The sequence below is a fragment of the Ischnura elegans genome, chromosome 13 (assembly GCF_921293095.1).
Source record: "Ischnura elegans chromosome 13, ioIscEleg1.1, whole genome shotgun sequence".
In the NCBI taxonomy this organism is placed as follows: Eukaryota; Metazoa; Arthropoda; class Insecta; order Odonata; family Coenagrionidae; genus Ischnura; species Ischnura elegans.
In genome coordinates, this window is record NC_060258.1 from 1,682,959 (window position 1) to 1,708,635 (window position 25,677).

General features: G+C 35.8%; 1 protein-coding gene across 2 annotated transcripts; it reads right to left on the reverse strand.

The window, feature by feature from the left end:
* Positions 1 to 6,019: 6,019 nt before the first annotated feature.
* Positions 6,020 to 24,179, reverse strand: LOC124170331. Of its 2 annotated transcripts, none has more exons than XM_046549054.1 (6): positions 24,132 to 24,179; positions 19,768 to 19,847; positions 18,259 to 18,332; positions 12,884 to 12,964; positions 7,869 to 9,334; positions 6,020 to 7,051 (listed from the first exon to the last, which is right to left on the reverse strand). In XM_046549054.1, the coding sequence occupies exons 5-6, from the start codon at positions 9,192 to 9,194 to the stop codon at positions 7,046 to 7,048; spliced, it is 1,332 nt and encodes a 443-aa protein (XP_046405010.1). In that variant the 5' UTR covers positions 9,195 to 9,334; positions 12,884 to 12,964; positions 18,259 to 18,332; positions 19,768 to 19,847; positions 24,132 to 24,179; the 3' UTR covers positions 6,020 to 7,045. The 2 variants fall into 2 exon arrangements, with proteins under 2 accessions (XP_046405010.1, XP_046405011.1); XM_046549055.1 differs by lacking the exon at positions 24,132 to 24,179 and adding an exon at positions 19,944 to 20,034.
* Between the last annotated feature and the right edge of the window lie 1,498 nt (positions 24,180 to 25,677).

Below are 25,677 nucleotides of genomic sequence, written 5' to 3' on the forward strand. Positions count from 1 at the left end.
ATGGTTCGAATGTCAACGAAGAATATCTATAATTTTGAACTTAAATTAGTGCCAACTGCACATGTCTATGGTCATGAATTATCAGTAAAATACTCTTATTTGTGATGACGCTGTAGTCCGTCGAGAAATCAATGATTGCTCAGACTTTGAAATATTATCATCGGATGTAAACAACGATCATTTGTGCACCTGTGATTGGGGATTCGGACTTAATCGGAGTGACGGTGGTACATTTATTGCGTAGGTCGTCCAACTATTCACATGTTTATGCTGTGGATGGTATAAGCATAAATGCAACAGTGAAAGTGAAGTAGATGGGAGTATTGATAACTTCGAACCTATCGTGGAGAACGTATATATGGAATATTTATAACAGATCCCTATAGAAGTTATTCAAACGTATTATGGGAAGATATTCGGATGAAAAAGTAAAATCTCGAAGCAATTTCGCACTTTTCTGACCGCACCTTGAATATGGGGAAATAGCATGTTGGATCCGGTTCAGGAAAACTTTATCCGTGAACTAAATTAAATGCATAGGAAAACTGCGAGAACTCAATCCGTGAATTGAATAAAATACGTACGAACTGATTGCGATTCGTCAAACGGGCGTACAGATAGTGTTAATAAAATGCGAAGCGAATTCGCCTGGGAGATGGATCGCAAGGCTATGATTGCTTGATTAATTAGGAGTGACACAGAGATCCTCATCTAAGAGCAGCATTATATATCCACGTCCAATAGGAGTGATAGATTAAGAGAGATATTTTGCCGAGCGGAAGGATGTGGGAATTCGTTTTTCTCCCGAACCATAAATGATTTTAATAAAAACTAGTCGTAATCTTGTTTGAGAACTTTCTATTTATGCGTAGATCGCTGGCGTCCTAACACCCCCTGCCACGCGTCTTTTGGGGGATTGCGGGGTTGTATGTAGATATAGATTGTGAATTGAGAGGGAGCAGAGAATGGTTTTTGTTGACACGTTGCGAAAGTGAGACAATATATTTTTACGTATTACTGCAAAAACCTTGCAGAGAGGTTCCAGGGATGAGAGATTATGCTTGGATGAGATTGGCAGAATGGAAGCGCTGTGGATTAGAATTGCGAGAAGGAAAGAAGTCCAAAATGTACTGACTTCTTTTACTTCAATGACAACAATGAGGAAAGCCACGAGTGACATTTTCTTAGGGCCACTTTCACCGATGAATTACATTGCCATCGAAATCCACGCGCACGATGGATTGAGTCGTCTGCATATCAATTCGGAGAGTTTTTAGGCAGACATATACACAGTTTTGCGACTAAGGAATAAATCCAAGACTGACTTGATCTTATACATATATTAGTGGAGATGAGCTCACACGAATAAAAATATTCTCTATCAAGCCATTTTCTTGCATGCGAAAAGTAAGAAAACCTGAAGGTTCCTGCCAATCTTTCATGAGTTGGTGACGTCACGAGGGTTTTCGTTTGCGTCAACCTAACTCATTGCATAAAAGCCTTGATAATTTAGGACTACACTACTTTAGCGTTGGCCCTGCATGATTTTTCGAACAAAAAAAAGAGCCTAACTACGAGAAATTCTAAAGAAGTGAAATAGGTGAAGAAAAATCGGATCATTTTCTGCGAAAAGTGTAGCAAGAGAACTTGTGACGTAAACGGCGATTAGCATTGATCACAGAACTTACAGCAATCTGTTTGGACCACTATCATTTAAAATACGTTTACTCTTTCCTGCCGCTTAGAAAATTTTTTTACTCTCTAAAAAAATGTTTTCCTTATAGCCAGCCGTTGCCAACACCACGAATATTAGGAAACAAAGCTACGATTTATGCTGTTAGGACAAGATAGCTCAAATTGCCAACGATGTTATGCGTTGCAGGGGCGCAGCTATGAATTAAGGCTAGGGGGGAGGGTATTTATGCACAACTAATACTTAGAGGTGTGGGAGTATCGCATACCCGCCAGGGTGAGCAGGAGTTGCGGGAGCCCTCCTCCAGATTTTTTTTAATAATAGTTCAAAATGGCGAGTTTTACGGCTTTCTGAGGGATTTTTGATTAACCCTAAGTAATACCGATTCAAATATGTAAAATGGATTAAACTATAAAATTTCTCTGAGCTCTGGGGGGGGGGTTGTATCCCTTAAAACCCCCCTCGCTGCGCCAATGCGAATAACGATCATAAAACTCCCCTGTTACAGTTTTTCCTTTTTCCACGTATTCGATGTAGATTATTCCATATGCATCAAAAACATCGTTTCCATGACCTGACCGGCCCATATCACACTCTTCGCCTGTTTTGGAGCCTTTATATTCAAAAATCCCTCGTTTTACCTGTTAATTTATCTACGTAGCATAGTGATGAATACATAGTTCATAGAAGGTAATGTTTCAACGCGGATAATCTCCAGGACTGCGAAGTGAAAGCGCAAAAACAACCTTTGAGTTGACCACGCTATTGTCTTTACTTTCGATTGTGAGCAAACGTGGCAGTGATCTTACCGATATTTTTTTCTTGCCCAAGTTTTAGTATAAAATTAAAGCACTCATGCATTGCGATGTGCTTATGACCGCTAACTAGGTATAAATTCACGTCCGAAGTTGGGAAAACGCAACATTATTAAGAAATACAAATATGTGTTTTAATCGAATTTTATTGATATAGAATTCACTTTTTTCGATAAATATAAGGTAAAACTTATTTATAGAGATATTATTGACATTTCATAAGTATTTCGACATTAAAAAAACACTCAAAATGTCTCTATTATCAAGTCAACTGCTATGCAAGATAAATATGTTTTCTTAAGAGTAGCTATTTCCTTTATTAAGTTTTCTATTCGTCCATATAAACGTCAAAATTTTAATTAATAAATGTTACAGCTTATATTTCTTCGGGAAGTCAACATTACGCGAAAATTGGATCGGGAAAATAATGTTGCGTTGCCCATATTAGGTGTATATAGTCAGTCATGCAACCCGCATTACCTTCCATTGCCGTCTCGTAGAAATATGCAGTTTTTACTGTCAAAGTATATTACGCAGGATCATCTTCGCCTTTTTTATACCACGTATTTGGCAGAAATCGTAATATTTGATAACTAAAATTCTTAGATGTTATTTTTCCAGTAAGATGTTGTATTATTTAATCTATCCAAAATATAAAATATACGCATTACGGTTTGAAAGAAATTAAGTCATAACAAATATTTGCTCAGAAAAAATGTTATTTGCTCAGAAGAACATATATTTCGCATGTTTTATTGACATTAATTTTATCGATGCAGATCGAATAACAAAAATTAATGTCTATTTATGAAATACATTAATGCATATTGGTGCAATGGAACACAAAATTCGTACACTCATAAATTTTGAAAATGAGGTTGGTGACGTAAATATAGACGGAGCCTTTGAAATACAGGACGAGACATCTGGTGTAGTGCCTCATGGTGGTTCTCTTTCGAAACACCCAATAAAAGGTATTAGTACTTTTTATTTAATTCATGTTCAAAAAGCGGAGTTGTGTCCTAAGTAGAGGAAGACCTAAAATGTTGCATTAATATTTTCTCCTAATTCTTTCGGTGGTATTTGTGGAAAAAATAAAAAAAATTGAGCTGATACTCTTAAATTTAAAATTTTCACCAGGTCTTTAAGTGATTTTGTGTGAGAAAAATTACGTATTTCTCAAATAAATATTCTATTGACGACAATAGGCATATTTTGCGTCTGTCAATAATAGATATCAGAAAAGTTCCATTTTTTTAATGTTTTAGGTTATCACTGACTTCCAAAACAAGGTATTGGTCGAAAGAAGACGATAAGGCGTGGATTGTGTTAGGAAATCATTGAGCCAAAGCATATTTATATTATTGAAAAAATGAAGTTTTCAAACAATTCCTCTCTGGACGACAATGAGAGATTTGTTAATTATTGCCCATATTTGACGACTTGAATTATAAATTTTTAATATTCGGAATACTTGCGCATTATTTGCTTATTGATGAGCAAATGATACCTCACTTCGCCTCAGTGCAAAAATGTTCTTTAAAAACAAGCCGTTTGGATTTGGCTTTAACCTTAGGTGATTATGTTCTTCAGACGACTTAAGGATTCAACCAGGCGATGGTAAACGACTTTGATCGAAAGTTAGGCTAGGAAGCAAGTGTTATTCTGGAATTTCTTAGGGTTATCCCTGAACCCTCTAATAATCGTATGTTTTTCAATCACTTCTTTATACCGTGCATACTATTTATTGTTTTGAAAGAAAAAGGATTTTTGACACTGGCACCATGCGTGAAAATAGATAGGGTGAGTGCCCGATATAATTTAGTGAAAACATCGGTATAAAACCGAGGGAAACGTGAAAACAAGCATTTGATGAAGCTGTAGGTCAGTATTGTTTGACAGAATGATAACTCGAATGTCACTGTAGACAGCAATACATGTTCTGTGGTTACATTGGGCGAAACGGAAACGTTTCAGCAGGCAAAAATACTATTCCACTGCCTCGAGTTATTGGGGAGGGTAGTAAATAGATAAAAGGTCTGTACATAAATGATAATGCAAATTCAAAATACCACATTAAAATTCGTCGGGAAAGGAGGTCCTAGTTTATAAACTCATGATTGGTAGTAAATGCAATGTAGTTACAATAACTGCGGTTTGAGCTGGGTAATTATTACTTTTACTCTTAAAATGGATTCATATCTTAAGCATAACAAAATGTAAAAAATATAATAATATCTACCTTTGATTAGCGATTATACTTAAATTTTTTAAGGATAAGGTGGGTTATGGAGCACAGCACTAAAAAGCAAGGCAAATACGAGGTGAACATCAGAAGGTCCTTCTGCACTTTCTTACAAAATTTGTCATCATTGAATCTGATACACCTTACGGGATATACACATTTCAAACCAAAACAAATCACTGAAACTTTGAGCATTACAAAATTTATTTTATCTGTGTGGAGCATGAAATGCAATATTGGATAAAGGTCCATAACAGTTTGCAGCAAAAATAAAAAAACTGGTTTAATCATATCACATTCAATGAAATGCTATTTCTACAAATGTGCCTTGAATGGCATTGTACAGAATATAGTGTGATATTACATAAGTAATTTAATTATAGAAACAATATGCATACATTTACAACTACATGATAATCCATTTGATTATTGAAAAAAAATAAATACATTTCTTCCTCATAGTATCATGACATTTTTAAAAAGAAAAATAAATGTGATGAAAAAAAGCAAAATAAATGAGAACAAGTAATACCTTAAGTGAGGATATCTTGCAATTCCTCTTAAGAGATAAGCCAACTGAGAAAAAATTCAAAAGAGAATTATTCAGAAACGCATTGTTTTTCTCATAGATATGCATTCATTATCCTAGATTATCAATTACAAGTAATAATCATAAAGCAATTTATATGCAAATTATTTACCATCAGATATGATTATAAAATATTTTTTTAATCCACATATAATGAAACTACTGCAGATTAGTTAACGAAAAAAATATATTATATTTATATCTAATGGAACATATTTACAAAATCTGGATGGTTAATCTTGCCTTACCAACTAGAGTGGTGTAGCACAGGTAAAATTATCAATTCAGAAATACCTTAGAAAAAATCAATCGTTGTAAATGGATTTTCTTTTGGAAAAAACTACACATCATAACAACCACATTTCTGTTGTCACCAGGTGGCAGAGAGACAATAAAATAACACCAAATTATATAATAACTGACACAAATTAGCAACAAATACTAATGCAAAAAATAGAAAAAGTAAAATTGTGAAACATAAAAAGTAATAAAAAAACCCCAAACCCATTTACCAAATGGAGATTGGACCAAAAAAAGAGCCATTTTAAAAAATATGCCCTAGATATACGATGAAACTCAAAGAAAGGAGGCCTCACAAAGCCATGGAATAGGAATAGCTATATATTTCTTATAAAGAGAACTGGTAACATGTTTAACCATTATATTCCCTTAAATCCTTGAAAACCAAGCAGCAATCCTGAGGATTACGAGATATTTACTGTTTGCTTATAAATAAGCAAATGCACATTTCCAGTCAACTGAATACTATATAAAGGATATGTGAATGTTGGAAATATATACGTGAATGAATGATTGCAATGATCTTCTCTAACGTCAGTGAAAGTTTGAAAAAGAACAGCAAGAATATAATTGGACTAAGGTCACAAACATGTAGGAAAATGAATTTAAGAACCTAATTACTTAGTTACGACATTTCATAAATGCCTTCCAAATAGTAAAAATGAAAAAAACCATCTTAAATATTGTATGTCAAATATGACAAGATTTTAAATTGATATTCTACATCACATTTAAATTGTATAGCATATCTTTGAAATTAATAATCTTTGACGAATATAGTGTTTTGCCTACTACACAATGTTATGCCTACATCATTATTATTGCAAACTACAGGGAAATGTCTAACAAGTGAATGAGGCCGAACAAGGTCAGAGCAATGAACCAAAACAAACTAATGTTTATCAAAGGGCTACACAAACATGAGTACATCCGGCAAAATATGATTATAAATCTGGAAAGAGCTGTATATGTTCCAAATAGATTTATGTGCACAATGGCTTTCAGATAAATTGTAGCATTACATTGGTAATTTAAAATGGTCCATTCCTTCCATTTACTAACAGCGCAAATGCGATGCAATATGATATATTATCAAAAATACAAATATCCCAAAGGCATGACTAGGAAAAGACTGATTAAATTATGTGTCCAGAAGATTTAAACATCAAGCATCTCAAAATGTGATTACATACCATATGAAAAAGTGCCATGTAGCAAACATGAAATCAACATAAATGTCTGAGTATAATCATAAAATAGGTGTTACGATTGCACTAAATACACAAGTAATGCAGTTAACCCAATAAAGAACTGAGAGGCTTAAAGAAAATAAATGATTGTGAACGGGATGTTCATCTTCAGGACTGACTCCATCAAAATCTCCTATGTACTTAAGGCAAAATTCATCTCTGAAACAGAAAATATAAATTAATGGATTAAAAAGTTGTGCAATCACAAACAAATTACAATGTCAAAATTTGGTCAATATTCATAGTGAGATAAAATATTACTTCCATTTACAAGAATGCAATGGCAGTATCCGTAAGCAACAATTATTAAACATCCTCGAACAAACCCATGTTCTACAAGAATCATTCATTTTAAGAGTGAAAAATATTGGAAGACTTTCACTATTGTTTGGAATTCACATAAAAATCACTAGATTGATATATCATAGATTTGAATTTAGGGACTCTTCAATTTCCTTATATTATTTTATCTTTAATTTCGATATTTATCCATTAGATTAGAGTTTGTTAGTTTTGAAGCCACTTTCTTAAACTTATGACACATAAGATCTTAAAAACATGTTACCTTTTATCAATAAATCTTCATCTTGGAATATTGAGAAGTAGAATGTTTGCCTACAATGAATTGCATTTAAATATTCTAATACTAAAAAACCTGACACTCATTAAATCAAACTACTCATAGAACACATGAGTGAATGAACTCTAATGTGCCAGAAGTTTCATTTCACCTCTACATGCCAACCAATGTACCAGAATCTTCATTTTATCTCTACATGCCAAACCAATGAGTGGCCCACATTTGAGAAATCATGGAAAATTAAATTACGAATAAAGCATTCAATTATTCAAAAGTTTGTTCACATTTACATTTATTACCAATTTATTGGCTTAAACAGCTTCAAATAATGATTTAAATGTTTTATTGAAGACCATAATGTAAAGAATAACCGTAAAAAATAGACATAGAACCCACCTTTGCACTGGCTAGAAGTTTTCCCATCACATTGTTAGAATAGAGAGAGAGGAGGAGAGGGGCTTGTTGTTGCAGTTTAGCTCTTCCTTCTGTGGATCCATTGTAAGCGATAATTTCAGGGACAGTTGCCGCAAGCCAACATACCTTTGCCTCCAGTGTGTTCCCATACAATGCAATAATGACACTCGATTCTAATCCCCCTCCCCTCTTCCTCCTCTCCTCCAACTCCTCTACAGCCCTCATCCACTCTCGCTCTCGTTCCACATCTCCCCTGCTGTACGGCCTCCCCTCATTACCAAAGACTAATTTAAGGGAAAATAGTGAGAGGGCACAACCCAACTCAGCACATACGAATTTCTCACTATAAAAAAAACAAACCTTTGCACCCAAATATACAGTCTCACTCTGAAAATCACAAAATGAACGCCTTTCATTCCCATTCTCCACAGTCCCATCCAATTCCACAATCCTCTCCTTCATCCTTCCAATGTGATTAGATTCCAGATCCACCATTACCTTCACCCGATCATCCCCACACAAATATTTAATTATGCAAGCAGTGATTTCATCCTCATCATACAGTCTCTCATACAATCTACGCATTTTATCAACTCCACTTCCATACACTATCCGTGTCTTTCGCATCATGGCATCCACACACTCCTGCCTTGCTCTGGTCGGATCGGTTGTAGGTTGACTTAAAGATGCCTCCCCAATAAGACCGCACTTGATACACGTCACATCCTCCGCTGTTGACGTCACGGACTCTTCCAGACATCGCAACAGTGCATCGCGTCCACACACTTGTGCTTTCAGTTCTTCCAACGATGAGCTCAGCTGCCGCACAAGAGATTTCATCTCTCGCCTCAATGAGTCCACGGAGGACTTGAGAGATGCAATATCACATTCTGGGCTAGCCACGGTTGTCACATGATCAGTGCTCCTACTCGAAGATGCTTCGAGACGACGCATAATAGCCTGGTCTCTCCTGTGAACCAACGTTACCAAATTCAGCACTTTTGAGCGTTCTACATCCTCAGGGAACTGCCGCACCATCTCCTCAGCCGAAGACAATGCATTCTGTTTACTGTCATCTGTAATTTCTGTGTCTGCTCCTCTCGCCAGTAACTCCTGCACCCAATCAGCCTTCCCAAGTCCCACACCAACATGCAAGAGTGTTCTTTGCCGTGCATGCCGTACATCTACATCTTCCAACATGTCCAGCAGCTCTTTATGCTGGAGTAGTGAACCAGTCAGCAATCCAGCAAGAAGCCTCTCCTCAACAAATTGCTCAGCGCCGCTAGCAGAAATGTTCCTTGCCATCATTTCGAAAGAATGAAATAATTATTTAAGAGTATGTTGGATTCAGAATACAGGGAGTGGCCAATGGGAACCAGGCGTGGTGGCGTTGGTCATCGAGGAGTAACACACGATCTCAGTGCTGCTACGAAAGGATGAAACGTTGACTGCAAAGAAACAGAACGAATATCAAATTATAACCTTGAAATTTGTCAATAAGAGTGTGCAAACATAAAAACTAAAGCACAATCTTGTATCAGATGATGACTCTGTGAGCCGAAACGGGTCATACGCATTGAATTGTTGTGCAAAAGGGCTGCCCTCTTGTATTCAAACAAAAAAATGTTCCTTAGTAACAACTTAATAGCGGATGCCGGCATGGATGGAAATGCATAAAAAAATTATAAATATTTGCATTGTTACTTTCTGAACGGCAAGTAAAGTGTAATTTCTCTTTTGTCAAATCAAGCGAAGTCCAGGTTTTCCTCACTTCCTTATCTCCTCTAAGAAATACAAATTATCTTAGTTCTCTATTGCCTTCCCCTATACACCATCACTTATATTATGTAACATTACTTAACCATGGGACTACCGAATCGACTGCGTAACCTTGAAGTACATTGAAAACGGACAATAGCCCCTTTTAAAAGTTTCCATCTGACATGCACAATTGGTGATCCTCTTATCTCCATCCATCCATCATTCCAACTTTACGCTAAAGTGAAGACGTGGCTAGGATGGAAGCATTTACGAAAGGGCGATGAAGTTCAGGACACAGCCAGAATTAATGGAAGTCATTAGCGGAAACATCCTATGAAGAAGGTATAGCAAATCGTGTCCGCAGGCACGACCAATTCCTCAATCACCGAGGCAATTATGTCTAAAGAACACCTCAAGTGTGCTCAATATTTAGCAATGGAATAATTTCTAATTAATCACTTTGTCATCTGTTCATAACACATCGGAAGTTGAAGAAAAACAGCCCTACTACATTATTAAATTTTATTAGCTGTGATATTTCCACCTTTCACAGAACTTAATCTTATGAAATTGTTGGTTTTCATAAACTTATATCCGGTTATTGAGAAGCAGAACCCTGTCAAAATCCATTTCTTAGCTAAGGATTTCCTAAATATTCCAATCCAGGGCTCCTCAGGTAAGGAAATAAAAGATAATATCTTTAGCCCCGGCTGAAGGCCCCAATCCCCCAACCACCCGTGCTTATCTTCCTTACATACTCCTCCCGTCCACTTATTATCTCCCACTGACTCTTCAGTAAAAAAAGAATATAGCCTATACAGATTTTAGATGCGGCCTCATATTGCATATATTATACTGGAGCTAAAATTTACTATCTTTCACTTATTAAACGTTAAATATTTTTACTTGAAAATTAGAAAAAAAACAATTCTGTTTCCTTTTAAAGAATAAAATTTACTCAGTTGCACAATACTCAGACAACGAGAGTACATGTCCAGATTTTGGGGAGGAGTACAGGTGCACGTTTCCCCCTGATTCTTAAAAAAAGACGAGATTTATAATATGGTTATCATTGCTTTTGTTTTGGTTTGATTATCAATCATAAAATATCATTAATATTAAAGAGAATATTTTGGTACAATAATTGTCGTATGTTGGTCTTAATCATAATTATAGGAAGACACTGGCATTCACAGGTAGGATATTAGTTTAACTACGATTTAAATGAATACATAGCAAGCACTATCTATCCATAGACATTCTCCTATCTCCTACAAAATAAACTCAAATGCCCCTGGAAGCATCCCTTACGCACAGAAGGCCACAAAAAAATATTTAAAGGGACATGCAGCAGTAGAAACGATTGTAAGAACATATTTAGACACATCATCCCATGCCACGAAGTAAAATTTGAAGAAAAGAAGATATATGAATTAAATAGAATGTATTAAAATTTTATAATAGTCGCTAGTCATAATAAATGAAATACTACAAGTTATTAAACTGTAGATCACCCACATTTCTCCTTAGTAACGTAATGGGTTTATAAAGGAAGAGGTATGCGGGGGTAAGCGTGAGAAATGTAGCCCAAAAGTTTCTTGTTTTACTTTGTGGAACCACGATCTTCCAAATAAAGTTTATTCTAATTATATTCGAAAATAACCACTAATATTCAACGACCTTGATCGCCTCTTGTCGCAATTGAAACAATCTCCTCGATCTCATAATTCAGCTAGCCTGCCCTTTTTCATTCCGTTATTTTGACTTCACTCTTGACCGCTTCGGAAAGAAATTCTCGTAGCGAACGTATCACCTGTCGACCGGTGCTCCGGAGTACTTTCCTCGAGAGCGCACTGTAGCGAATGCAGGATCTTTCGTCCTCACCTCATGGTAACGGAGATTTCTAACTAGTCTTATCCACTTTCAGAATTATACTCCTATCACCTCACCTTGAAGAGTAGCTCACTGAAGATCGTATCTTTAACTTTCAAACTCAGCGTATTGTTTTCAGGGTATTTGGGATTGTGCTAATTGCATCCCAGCTAGCACATTATAAGCCAGTGAGATAAGATGAAAGGAAGAAATACAGAAGGCGGTTATCAAGTAAGCTTGTTATGGGTTTCTTACGACCAGGCTGACAAACATCCAGTGCAATGACAAAATGGATGCCAAACTTTCAGCAGTTCCGTAGATTATTCTATCAATTCAGAATATTCATTACGGGATTTATGTATTAGATTAATTTTTCCATTTTTAGCACTTCTATAATATGAGTAGAAATAGCATCAATGGCCATAATTTGAAAATCATTCGTGTTTATGAACTGATGGCAAGACAATGGTCAAAAGAAAAGACGGACGAAAGAAAAAGAGAATTTCGCACGATTAGCGACGTAGAATAGTATAAAAATGCCGTAAGTTATCTCTAATATACATATTGTATTCAACACGTTGCTAGGCGATAAATTAAAATTCATCAATATTTTATCGTGTGGGCCTTGATAATTTCAGTCGTTCATGCATATAAAAACAAATTTTTTCTAGTTTTAGTGTTGTGTGCATCTCTAAAAAAATTAAACAGTAAATTGGGGACTAATGCCTTTTCAGGATGTGCTTTTCTTTATTTTACTTTTCTCGCCTTCTTTCTCTGGCAATATTTGCAGAATATTTTATTAAGTTTTATGTATCAAGAATGAGTGAGACCGCATCTTGAACATTTTCGCCATTTTTACAGAAACAGATGGCCTATCTAAAGCATGTATTTAATCACTTGTTGTTTGAAAAATGAACTTTTAGATGTTCTCGATTGTACGATGAGAGTGCCTTATGGATTTCGACATAATTTTATACAAATGCAGTAAATAATTAGTTCATAAGAACTGACTAATGCCGGCCTCTGATCGAGGTAGTTACAAAGCTATTTCGTACATATTATTTTGCGGTAGGACTACATCTCGTGAAAAAGAAATTGGTGGATTTCATTTTAAATAGATTTTTGTAGTAGTGTTTTTCAGCTATGGAATAAGTACGAGGTAAAATGTGGCCAAAAAACGTTTTTGTATATAACAAGAGAAATATTTACTATTGATTCTTACCACATAGGTATTAAGTTCAAGCTCGATTTTGTTACATAAAATATTTCACTTGAATGGCAAGCTTATTTTAAAAAAAAAGCAATCACGCAGTTATGGATAATTCATAAAAAAGCATAGATTAAATGCGTTTGCATGTACTTACCCAATAGGTTAGGCAATCTTGTTGAAATTGATATTCGCTCCTTCCTTGGCTCTCCTATTCCCAAATACAGAGAAGGAAATCCTGAAAAGTAAAATTATTTACTTCTGTTACTGAAATGGGAAAATTATTATACTCGTATGAAGCAAACCTTTCTTTAATGCCTTTTTAAACTTACAGAAACTACAATCCAATATGATGGACAAATACCTCTCAGATAACAGGCGTTGAAGAAAATATGGCGAATCAATTCCAATCTCTCCAATGCAACTCGCAGGAGATCTGCTCGTCTCATGACTTAGGAAATGGCCTTTACGCCCACACAGAACGGGCTTATCTAATCTTTAGTGCCCCATCAAAAATGGAGGTGTAGATATTGCCAATTTACGACATTTGCCAGTCGTCACTTGGGTGAAAATAATTGCCATTATCTCGACTGAACATAATGGATAAGAAGGATAGATATTTTTTTCAACGTTATTTAGGGTTGGTTGCAATTTTTTGCGAGATTACTGAGATATGGGATCACGAGATGAAGATGAAGGTAATGAATTTTGAGCTTAACAAAGGCTAGACTCTACCCCATGGGTAATCCAGATAAGAAAGCTGATTGGTGTGGTGCTCACGACCAATACGTGATGCGAACTATTGGCCCAAGAACTGCAAACCCTTCTTCATCAGAGCAACGATATAAATACAAACATAAGCAAGTTTTATTAAATAACCGAATTTAATAGTGATAACCTTTAACCAGTACCGACCAAAAAAAAATTGTTGTTAGGTACTATGGGGGAAAAAAGTATCCCGACAAAGTTTGTGCCACCACCATCGCTTCACAGGAGAATAGATTCCCTTTCTAACGGTATATAATCCTTGGAATGAGGCGAGGGAAATTCAAATACGGTCTTATTTGAGCCACCAAGGTCGTGACGGTGAATTTGCCTGCCTCGAACCGAGGCTCAAATGCATTTCGTACTCCTCTCTAGAAAGTTGGAGCATTCGATATCCTTAGGAATTGTGCCTTTCTTTTACCCGCTATCTCCCTCAAACCCTCCTTCCCGTTCCTTCTTCGCTCCTACTGCGGCATTCGTAATACTATTCACTGAAAGCCGATCTCCAGTTCTCTCTCGAAAATTTACGGGATAAATATTCGCTAGACGTAATCTGCAAGGCAGCAATGCTGATGAGCGATTTTGAGAACCAGGAATAACTCAAAATACAATGGTCAACAAAAAACTTTTTTCTATCCTAGAGATGTTGTTGGGGTAATCCTTTTCGTCCTGATTCCAAATCTGGGCTCAGATATTTTTTTATCAAGTCTACTTTCTTTAGGACGACTGTATAAGTGTTCAAGGATATTTAAGCAAATAAATCGTGATTTTAAAAAATGTGAAAAAGTACTTTGATAGGATTTTCTCGTATATTTAGCATCTGATAAGTCCCTATTCAGTGTCAATCAGTAATTTGCTAACATGTTGCTGAAATTTCCTAGGTGCTATTTTTCCAAGTGTAAAATATGTTGGTCGAAACGCTCACTGTGTTCATCTCTAACAGCGCAGAGGTTTTGTGGAAAAAGACAGGGTTTGAGTCAAAATAATAAATTTTTAAATTCATATTGAAGCCCATATTTTGGTACGATTTAATTATATTAATCTAGCCACCAGATCATGGTAATTTTCAGCCAAGATATTTCATAAAATAAGTTCAGATACATTTCTAAATGCGTTCCACGCGTTTTTCTCCGTTATTCTAACTCACTGTTGAAATTCCGAGTCCTTCAATTCCTAATCTGCATATTCCTTATTTGATCTTAGCCTCACTTAATCAAAAGACTTTTGTTTCAAATTAGTAAAACCGGCACCATTATTGCACATAGCTTCATCAAAATTTCAAAAAGTCCTTATTTAATATGCAGAGGTGGAAAAAGAATATTTTTGGGTCGACCAAAGGCTGACAAAGGACGTTTTTGGATCCAAGGACGAGTTCTTTATGTTCCGAACAATTTTTTCTGTATAGCCAAGCCGTAATCCAAGTAACATAGAAATTACTTTAAGTGGCCACAAAGTTTCCATTTATATTTTTGGTAGTGATATTTTCTAAAAGTAACTGCATATTCTCGTAAGATTCTTTCATTTCAGTTTCACGAGTAAACATAGTATTGATGGGAGCTCATTTCCATTCTTTATGAGATTACCCTTTAACATAACCTAGGAGGAATGGATGAACAAACGCTAATTATCTTTATTTAATTCAAAATGAAGAGTATCCATAACACAGAGAACATCATTGCAAATAGCAAATCGTTTTTTGGAGAATAAACCAAATTAAATTCGTCATGGCGAGAGCGGGACATCTAAAGTTTCGTGTTTGGATGCAACAATTTTCAACCCTTTAATCGTGATCCTAAGATTTCACCCTGCTTTTTTGATAACATATAAATCGTGCACTAGATAATTTAAATCCTCTTACGTTATGAAATGAGGTCCAGCAGATTTACTCGGTCCAAAATTTGGGTCCTTCGAGTCTCCGAATCCTTCATTATCACGTTCTTGATTACTTTCTGAATCTTTGCTAAGATTAACATACTCCATTGGTTACGGCACTTTTAAATATTTGGAGTGAGGGAACGGTAGTATCGCTGATTCAAAGTTGTCTGAATATTTTACTGAGTGTTTTGACTTCGTTGTAATTCCTTTCATTTTTGAAATTGCAATATGATCTGCCAAATCATGGGGACGGCAAACTCCTTGTGACATTTTTTTGTCCAACCAGTAAGATGCCCTACACTGGTGACACACAACACATGGGGAGCCCATCCTTTATCTTGGCCACCCTACAGGCAGTCAAAATAAAGCTTATAACACTGTCTGGAAAAGGGAATAATTTTCCACCTTTGAGTCATAAAAGTAATTTCATCGTATCCATAACGAAAGTCATCAGGATGGTTCACGCATTATCTAAATAGTCTGGCCTGATTAAAGCTAGCCACTTATCAGCGATTAAATTGTAATAATCTGTAATTTCCTGCGATCATCGAAATTCTCCATCTTCTACTATCTTCAGAGAAAGCAAACGTCTTCACGCTCCTACACCTGGTCAAATGATGTTGTGAAGTGGCACCTAAGGCAGTATTGCTTTGAACAAAACGGTAGGATAGTATGATTTTAAACACATTTTGACAGAATAGGAAGGCATAACATCGTAGGACAACATGTTTTTTCAGGAAAGTTTTATTTTCACTTTCTAATGCTATCACGATACATAAATGAATTAATTTACTACTTTCGTAAATGAAATAAACAAACACTAAGCTGTCCTAAAGAAACTAGATGTGATATAAGGAATCCAATCATAGATTCGGAATCAGCGTGAAAAATACGTCTAAGATCACTCAACAGCGTCTCTAGAACAAAATCTATGTTGACCGGTCATGCCTAAACAATTATCACTTTAAAAAGTTTTAGTGCGTCAATTGCGACTGAAAATTTCTTCAATGATATGCACATGATTGCTACAAATTTTATTGACGACACATATTTTTTCGAGGCAAATTACATAAATCGTAAAACAAAACTAACATTTTTTTTCCTATCCAGCGGTAAAAAAAATATTTTCTGCAGTTTGATACCTCACTTTTTTCAATTTATTTTAAAACAAATTTTTAAAATTAAAACAATGCATGAAATTTTGCTGCCAAATTACCTACTTTTGAAAATATTTAAGAGTTAAATAAAATATCTAAATTAATGTAGCAAAAATGAAAGACCAATAAATATAGCCCAATGAATTCACACTTCACTTGGGACAATATCTCTCCTTTTATTACATTCGAAATCTCAGCAGCACTTCAATGTATTATAATATGTCAGCATCAACATATCCGGTTGTACACCTAGGTCCTATTCGGTCACCTCTCCGATTGCACAGTGCCTCATTACCCTCCCTGTTGCGTTTCTCCGAGTAGTGTACGGTACTTCAATTTTTATTCACCCTTCGTTATGTCTCCGCTACTGTTAAGCCTGCCCCCAACAAGCTGACTACTTTTATCTTTCGCCTGCCGACAAAGGTATCTTCAATCAAGATAGGAAAATATCCTTCTCGATCGAAAGGAAAACGCGTTCTGGCAATGTGCACGGTAGTCCTTCCGGAAAAGCTAAAACTTTTCAAACCAACTGCATTCAAATGCGTGGCCCGTCGAATATTCTCGTTGACTGTCTTGTTTACGTTAAGAGAAAGCTTGCTATGGCCTCATTGATTTAAGTCGTTTCGTTGAGATAGGCGAAGGAAAATTCAGAGGAGCGTTCCCAATGTGCGCTCATGATGCCGTCGAATGCGTCTCTATTCTAAGGAGTTCATCGCTAGACATGCTCTGGGTTGCGGGAGACTCAGTAGTCGGTGGCGTATTTGGACGACAAATATAGGAAATGGTTTGCCTTGTTTGAATTTCCCTCACTGACCAAAGAATAGCAACCCACTGGAAAGGAAACCCAAAAACCCGCGGAGCGATAGTGGCGGCGCAAACTTTGTCGGGATACTTTTTTCCCCCATAGTACCTATATGTGGGTGTAGTTATTTCTAACATAATGATGAGATAATCCGTGCCGTGGTTGAGAGAAGAAGGTCGCTTTAGCCGTTTTGGGATGTTAGCGAGACGAACGAAGGACAATTGATTTTATCTATATAAAGCTTGATAAATGAAGGTGATGTAAGGTTTATTGCGTCCTCTAGTAAATAATAAAAAATTTAATTCTTAAGTATCTCATGTCCCTGTCACTCAAAAAATGAAGAATGAGATGATTATTGAAATTAAAAATATAAATTTTTTAAGTATTCACGATTAAAAAAGGCAACGGTCTCGCAGACCGCTTGCCAAATTTACATGAATTAAATTTCGAAGGCCTGTACGCGTCAAATATGCATCTGAAACAAAAGCCAAAAATAATCAGCTCATAAGAACTGTCTAATGATGGCCTGTGATTAAAATGAGTGCCAAAAAGCTACTTTTCCGCACTAACGTTGCCATAAGATTATTTCTCCTTAAATATAAAAATAAATACTTCGTTTGAATAGAGTTGCGGCATATCGCAATAAGTCTGTAAACTTTGGAAGTAATGTAATACACGGTGGCGTAAAACTTCCTACAGATATATCACAAGAAATATTTGCTAACCACTCTTATAATAAATTACGTTCAAATTACGTTACGATTAAAATTTTAATTACGTTAATTTTAATAATTACGTTCCCATAAAAATTACGTTGGTCGATTGTATTGTATTTCATCTTGCACTTGAATGGCATTCTCATATAAAAAAGGCAATCACGCTATTATGCATAATTCCAAGAAAACTTATATGGATGCGTTTGCAAACACTCACCCAATAGGTTAGGCGAATCTAGTTGAAATTTGTATTCGCTTCTTCCTCGGCTCTCCAATACAGAGAAGGCAATCCTGAAACGTAAAATAAATTACTTCTCTTACTTACATGGAAAATTTATTCTTCTGGCATGAAGTAAACCTTCCTTTAATGCCTTTTCACACATACATAAATGTCAATACAAATTGATGGAAATACACTTCTCATATAAAAAAGGTGAAGAAAAAATGACGGATCGTTTCCCCATACCTACACAACTCGATCGAGATGGATGGCGTGGGGTGAGGCCTCTACACCCACAGGAGAATGGGCTTATCTAATCTTTTGTGAGGTATAAAACATGGAAGTTTAGAGAAAACCAATTTTTGACTCTGTTACTGATCTTCTGGGTAATAATTATTACGATCCTCTCAACTAAACATAATGGAGAAAAACGGCAGATACTTTATACTATTTATCTTTGCATTGTTTGGTATTTTTTGCAGGATTATTGAGATATAGGATCACAAGATGGAGGTAATGGATTCTAAGCTAAACACACTGGATAAAATCTATCCCCACAGTCAATCCAGATACGAATGCTGATAAGCGTTGCGCTCACAATCAAAGAGTGAAGCGAACTATTGCCCAAGAACTGCAAACGCATCTCATCAGATCAACGACTCAAATCAAAACGTAAGCAAGTATCATTAAATAACTGCAATTAATAGTGATAACCCATAAACGGTACTTACAAAAAAATTAATGGTACGTACTTAATTGTTGATATAACTATTTATATCAGAATGAGAACATAATACGTGACGTGGTTGAGAGAAGAAGGTCGGTTTACCCATCTTCGGATTTTAGGGAGGCGAACGAAGAACAATAGATTTTTGATAAATGAAGGTGATGTGAAGTTTACCAGATCCTCTACTAAGTAAGGATAAAAGTTAATTTTTCAGTCTCTCATGTCCTTATTACTCAAAAATATGAAGATAGCGATGATTATTGACATTAAAAGTAGTAATTTTGAAAGTGTTCACAATTAAAAAAACGCAGCAAAACCTCAGACCGCATGCCCAAATCGAGAACGTCTGTTTAAATCGAAACAAAATCTGAAAAATAAGTCAAAAATAATCAGGTCATGAGAACTGACTAAAGATGGCCTCTGAGTAAGATGGTTTTTAGCTCCCACAAGCTATATTTTACGCACTAACGTTGCGATAAGATTATTTCTCCTTAAATATAAAAATGAAGGTTTCGTTTAAATTAGAATTTCGGAATATCGCATGAAGTCTATAAACCTTCGAACAAGTATGTAGTACATGGTGGCGAAAAACTTTCTATGGATATAACACAAGGAATATTTGCTAACCATTCTCACAATAAATTACGTTCAAACTCTGTTGGTCGATTGTATTATATTTAATCTTGTACTTTAAAGGCATTCTTATATAAAAAAGGCAATCACGCTAATATGCATAATTCTAAAAAAAGCGTAGCTTAAATTCGTTTGCAATTACTTACCCAATAGAAAAGGCAACCCGTTAGATATCGGTATTTACTCCTTCCTCGGCTCTTCTATTCCCAATGCAGAAAAGGCGACCCTGAAGCGTAAAATAAATTACTTCTGTAACTGACATGAAAAAATTATTTCACTCTCACGAAGCAAACCTCTTCTTTCAATGCTTTTTTAAACTTACAGAAATCCTAATCCAAAACGACGGAAAAATACTTCTAAGATAACAGGATTTGAACCACAAGATGGCGGATCAGTTCCCCACACGCAACTCGAAAGAGATATGCTCGTCCTTTGGCTAAGGAAGAGTCCTTTATACCCACAGACAGCGGACTTATCTAACCTTTAGTGCCTTATAAAAAATGGAGGTGAAGGGATTGCCAATGAACGATGGTGGCAAGTCAACGCTTGGGCAAAAATAATTGCAATTCTCTTGACTGTACATAGTGGATAAGAAAGATAAATATCACTTTAAACGTTTTTACTTCGGATTGATTGTGATCTATTGAGATATTTTTGATACATGGGATCACGAGATGAAGATGAAGGAATCAGAGCTTCCCAATTACTCCATAGGAGTCTCGGCTTGGCAACTGAAAAATTGAAAAATGTCTTTGAAGATTGATGACGTAATTTCGCTAGCTTGCGGCGCCGTCGCAGTAAAATGTATTTGTGTTGTAATTAGGTCTGCGTTTAAAGTGTTGGCACTTCCCAATGCAATATTACGACCTTTGAGTTTTATTTTCTAACTCGATATGTTTATGTTTAGAAAAGATACGAAATATCTAAAATTAAAACTTCAAATAATAGTGATTAATAAAATTAGCCACTCCTGCATAATTGTATACCTAAGCTTCAAATAAACAAACACCAATTCAAAATCGCCGCATTCACGCAGAGAAAATCGGACGCGGTCAAATTTTTCTGAGACGACGCACCGAGCTGGCGAGATAGCGTCATCATTTCTCTAATACAGTCTCTGATTGGCTCGCTAGCCGCGGCGTAAATGCAACGCCAAACTGTGTAGGCATCCTTAATTGAAGATATTATGTATTTTACATGGCTGAGCCTAGCTGTTTAGTAAATTAAAAGTTTAATACAGTAAAATTTTTACAATAACAGACAAGTGTCGAAAAAGAGTCTAATGCCATCCGTAGATGCCGTCTCCACTCTTCTATGGTTTTGATAAACACTCGGTGTCTCCTGTGACTGTTCGCTCGCCTCCCAGCCCTCCATTGTTTGCGGGAAGCCGTGCGAGTCCATCGCTCTTTCCCTACAACCGTTCCCTTCTATCGTCTTTTGTAGTGCTTTGATTTGTGTTTCAGATACATTTGATGCGCTGTGACATCCTCATACTATAGCCATCGTGCTTCTAATTAACAAAATCAAGAAATATTGACGACGATCTCTAAAATTAGCCTCTGTTATATACCGCGCGGAGAACAAAGTGAAACTTTTCCACCCCTTGAGCGGAAGTGATTGCAAAACAGAGCACTAAAATGGGGACAAAAATATGCAAACAAATGTAAAGCGAACAGTTTTGCCTTTTGTTGTAAGAGTGAGAAAGAACGTAGGTGAATTTTGAAATTCTTATCTTGTTCAATATTCAAATGTTTTTTTATATTTATTTTTGAGTTTATTTTTTTCGTTAGAGAGAACATTTTTTGTTCGAAATTCATTGCCAGCTGTGGCTAGAATTGTTTCTTTTAAAGCAAAATATTAAATTAAAACTAAATAATCATACAAGTCGAAGAGTAAATACTTAAAATCAATCCTAAAAATGGTTTTGCCATGCAATCTGAGATAAGTGAAAAAACTAAAGGGAGAACAACTCTTGTTCCAAGAAAAAAACTACTTTATCTGAATAATTTGCAACTCGATATTTCACGAATGCGTACGTGACCGAAGACACGATCGTTAAGAAATAAAATCTTGTTTTTTTTTCCGTTATCACCAAATGACTCATTGATATCTCTTTGATCCATTTCAATTTCTTTTCACGTGCTTTGGGACGCAGAGGTAAGTGGTCACGCACACAGAATTTGTCTAAAGAAGATGATCGCTTATTTCAAATTAAGATCGAAAGCGGTTGGAGATAAGAGGAGGACAGCAGGAGAATACAAATAAGATAAGAGATAAACACGATGGGGATAAGCAGAGCGACGGCGCATTCCCGAAGGATTGAATCTTGTGAAAGGGGGTCTCCAAGGCAGTGGCCTGGCGAGAGGGGAGGTCTGGGGGGTCCGGACACCCCCCCCCAAAATATGGGAACACAAATACTCACCTCCATCAAAGAAAACAAAATATTGAAAAGTCAATAATTTTAAAAAAGATTTCTTTGAAAAAATGATGTTTTTTTTAAAAATGAAAAATATTAAAATTAGTTCAAAACCTTCTGTTTAGTACCCTATCACAAAAAAGAATTTCTCCTGGTTTTGGATGCCCCCGAACGATATTCCCAACAAAACGCCGATAAAATGTCATTTGATTGTCATAATTGACAGTGGTAATAGCTAATCCCACATATCTGCTATAAATGACTTGTATTCAGCAGCATTCACATGTCTAAGTACATATTTTTCAGCGATTTTCTTTCTAATGAAACTTCTATAAAAAGTTAAGACTCATTTGGTTCTTTGAGTTAAAGGATTGTTTGCACTTTCTTAATGTAGGGTGGCTCCCAGCGATTGATCAATACCTAGCGTCTCAATATCTAGAGGTAGCGTTCTGAATCCTTCAGATTCAGGCATAAAGAAAAGCCATTAATTAATCTTAAAGAAAGCTTAACGCCGGATTAACTACATATCAATGTTCATTGGAAAAATGCTATTTATTAAGGAATTATTACCGCTCGCTTTTGCCAAGTTAGAAATGCACCGAAAAATATCGAGCCCGTAGGGTCGTAATTATGTACTCCTCCAGACGATAGTCCGTGATTTTTTCTCCAAGCAGTGACTGATGGAAGAATTCATGTTCTGAGTCTAAATGAAAAGAGAATAAAAGAGACATATCCGTTATCAAATCTTGATTACATTTGAGACGCTAATGGGACGTATCTCTGAAGCAAACAGGAAACATTACTTAAAGTTTCGATAACGTTTATGGAGCGTAAGAAGTCATTGAGGATGATATTCGAGCCCATCTTCAAAATTCTCATCGCTCTGCAATCATTTCAACTCTCGTGGCTAAACTCAGCGTCCAAAGAAAAATGGAGAAGCATTGAGGTCATGAATCTCTCCATTTGCGATATCTTATCTCCGCCTCACATTGACTGTGCCTTCACCTGTTTTTGTCACTTCGGAGGAAAGGACTCCCAACATCTATCTATCGCAAACGCGGCTTTAGAGAAACAATGGAAAAAATATCCTTCGCAAGTTGAAGCACTGAGCTATGTGTGTTCACTTTTAGACAATATGGGAAATAGATTTAAAAATCTCGTACATTTAATTGAACATTATTTCCCTTGATTATTCCTTTATCTTAAGAGATAATTGTTGTACTGATAACTGAAGAAATCAAACCCATTTCAGATTTCAGAGGGAATTTTCAGCATTAATATTCAATGATTTTCATAAAATTTGCCTTTCATTATTTCATTGGATGTAGCGATATACGATTGGTGGAAGCTCACTTTGACTGTACAAATATCTAAATGCCAGTTATCAATTTACTCATATTTTATAGCATTGTGCTGAGAATGAAAGTACACAGGAAGAGTTGTCCCAACGATATTAATTTAGGTATTTTTAGGCACAAATTTGTCTTTTGTGTTTTTTAAATTATAATATTATAAACTAAATTCAATTCTGCCTATTTTCATAATATGTGACTCCACCTAGTCGCGTAATTTAAGATATGTTCTGTCAATGTACTTAAAATATGCGGTAAATTTGTCGAACGGAAGGGAACAAATGCTTCGAATGTCAACGAAGAATATTTATTCGAAAAAGGCTATTCGTGCTTCCAGCCGGGAGGTCTCCCTCCATTCTGCCAGGAGTACCATTTATTTTAAACAAAAGCAGTAAATATTCGGTTCAGAAGAACTGCCTTATGCCGGCCTCTGATTGAGGTAGTTAAAAATCTATTTTGAACAAATTATTTTTCGATAGCACTACGTCTCGCGGAAAAGGAATTGGTGGATTTCATTTTAAAAAAGATTTTCGTAGTAGTGTGTGCAAAAAACGTTTTTAGGATAAAACAAGAGACGTATTTACTATCCATTCTTACCATACATTACGTTCAAACTCAGTTGGTCGATTGTATTAGATAAAATCTTGCACTTGAATGGCATGCTTATTTTAAGTAAGACAATCACGCTTTAATTGGTAATTTATAAAAAAAGCGTAGATTAAATGCGTTTGAATGTACTTACCCAATAGGTTAGGCAATCTGGTTGAAATCGATATTCACTCCTTCCTCGGCTCTCTTACTTCCAATGCAGACAAGGCAATCCTGAAACGTAAAATAAATTACTTATGTTGCTGACATGGGAAAATTTTGATACTCCTATGAAGCAAACCTCTTCCTTCAATACCTTTTCTAAGCTAAAAGAAATCTCAATCCCAAATGATGGACAAATACTTAAAGATAACAGGTGTTGAAGATAAATGACGTATCAATGTGTCACATGCTACTCTCTCGAGATCTACTCATCCTGCGGCTTAGGAAGAGACCTTTACACCCACAGAGAATGAGCTTATCTAATCTATAGTGCCTTTTAAGAAATTGAAGTGAAGGGATTGCCAATTCACGACACTGCCAGTCATCGCTTGGACGAAAGTAATTATAATCCCCTCGACTGAACTTAATGGATAAGAAGGACATATATCACTTCTTACTATTTATATTCGGATAGATGGCATTTTTTGCGAGATCATTGAGAAATGGGATCATGAGATAAAGATGAATGTAATGGATTCTAAGCTGAACACACACTGGCTAGATTCTACCCCCACGGTCAATCCAGATACGAAAGCTGGTAGGCGTTGTGCTCACAATCAAACAGTGAAGCGAACAAATGCCCAAGAACTGCAAACGCAACTTCTTTAGGTCAACGATTTAAATAAAAACCAAAGAAATTTTTATTAAATAACTGCATTTAGTAGTGAAAAACATAAACGGTGGTAAAAAAATTAAAAATAGGTACTTATTTGTCGATATTGCCTGTATAAATCGAAACTCCATGTGACACAAAAGTAAAAAATAATTGACTAATGAAGGTCCCTGAGTAAGATAGTCCAGACCGCCCACAAGCTATTTTTACAAATTAACGTTGCATTAACTTTTTGCCCCATGAATAAAAAATGAAGATTTCGTTTAAATAGAGTTTCAAAATATCGCATTAATTCTAAGAGCCTTCGAAAAAGTACGTAATAGACGGTGGCGAAAAACTTTCTATGCATAAAACACGTGAAACATTTGGTCAACATTCTTATCAAAAATTACCTTCAATCTCTGTTGATCGATTGTATTAGATTTAATCTTGTACTTTAAAGGCATTATAATGTATAAAAAAGGCTATCACGCTTTAATGCATAATTTGAAAAAATGTTTAGATTAAATGCGTTTGCATTTACTTACCCAATAGAAAAGGCAACCCGTTTGTTATCGGTATTCGCTTCTTCCTCGGCTCTCCTACCCCCAATGCAGAGAAGGCAATCCTGAAACGTAAAATAAACTACTTGGGTTACTAACTTGAGAAAACTACTTCACTCTCATGAAGCAAACCTCTTCTTTCAATGCCATTTTTAAACTTACAGAAATCTTAATCCAAAACGATAGACAAATGCTTCTAAGATAACAGGATTTGAGCAACAAGATGGTTGAACAGTTCCCAGATGCAACACGAACTAGATATGCTCATTAGGGCGGATCGGAAAAATCGATTTTTTTCAAATCCATCTGGCCCAATGAAAAAA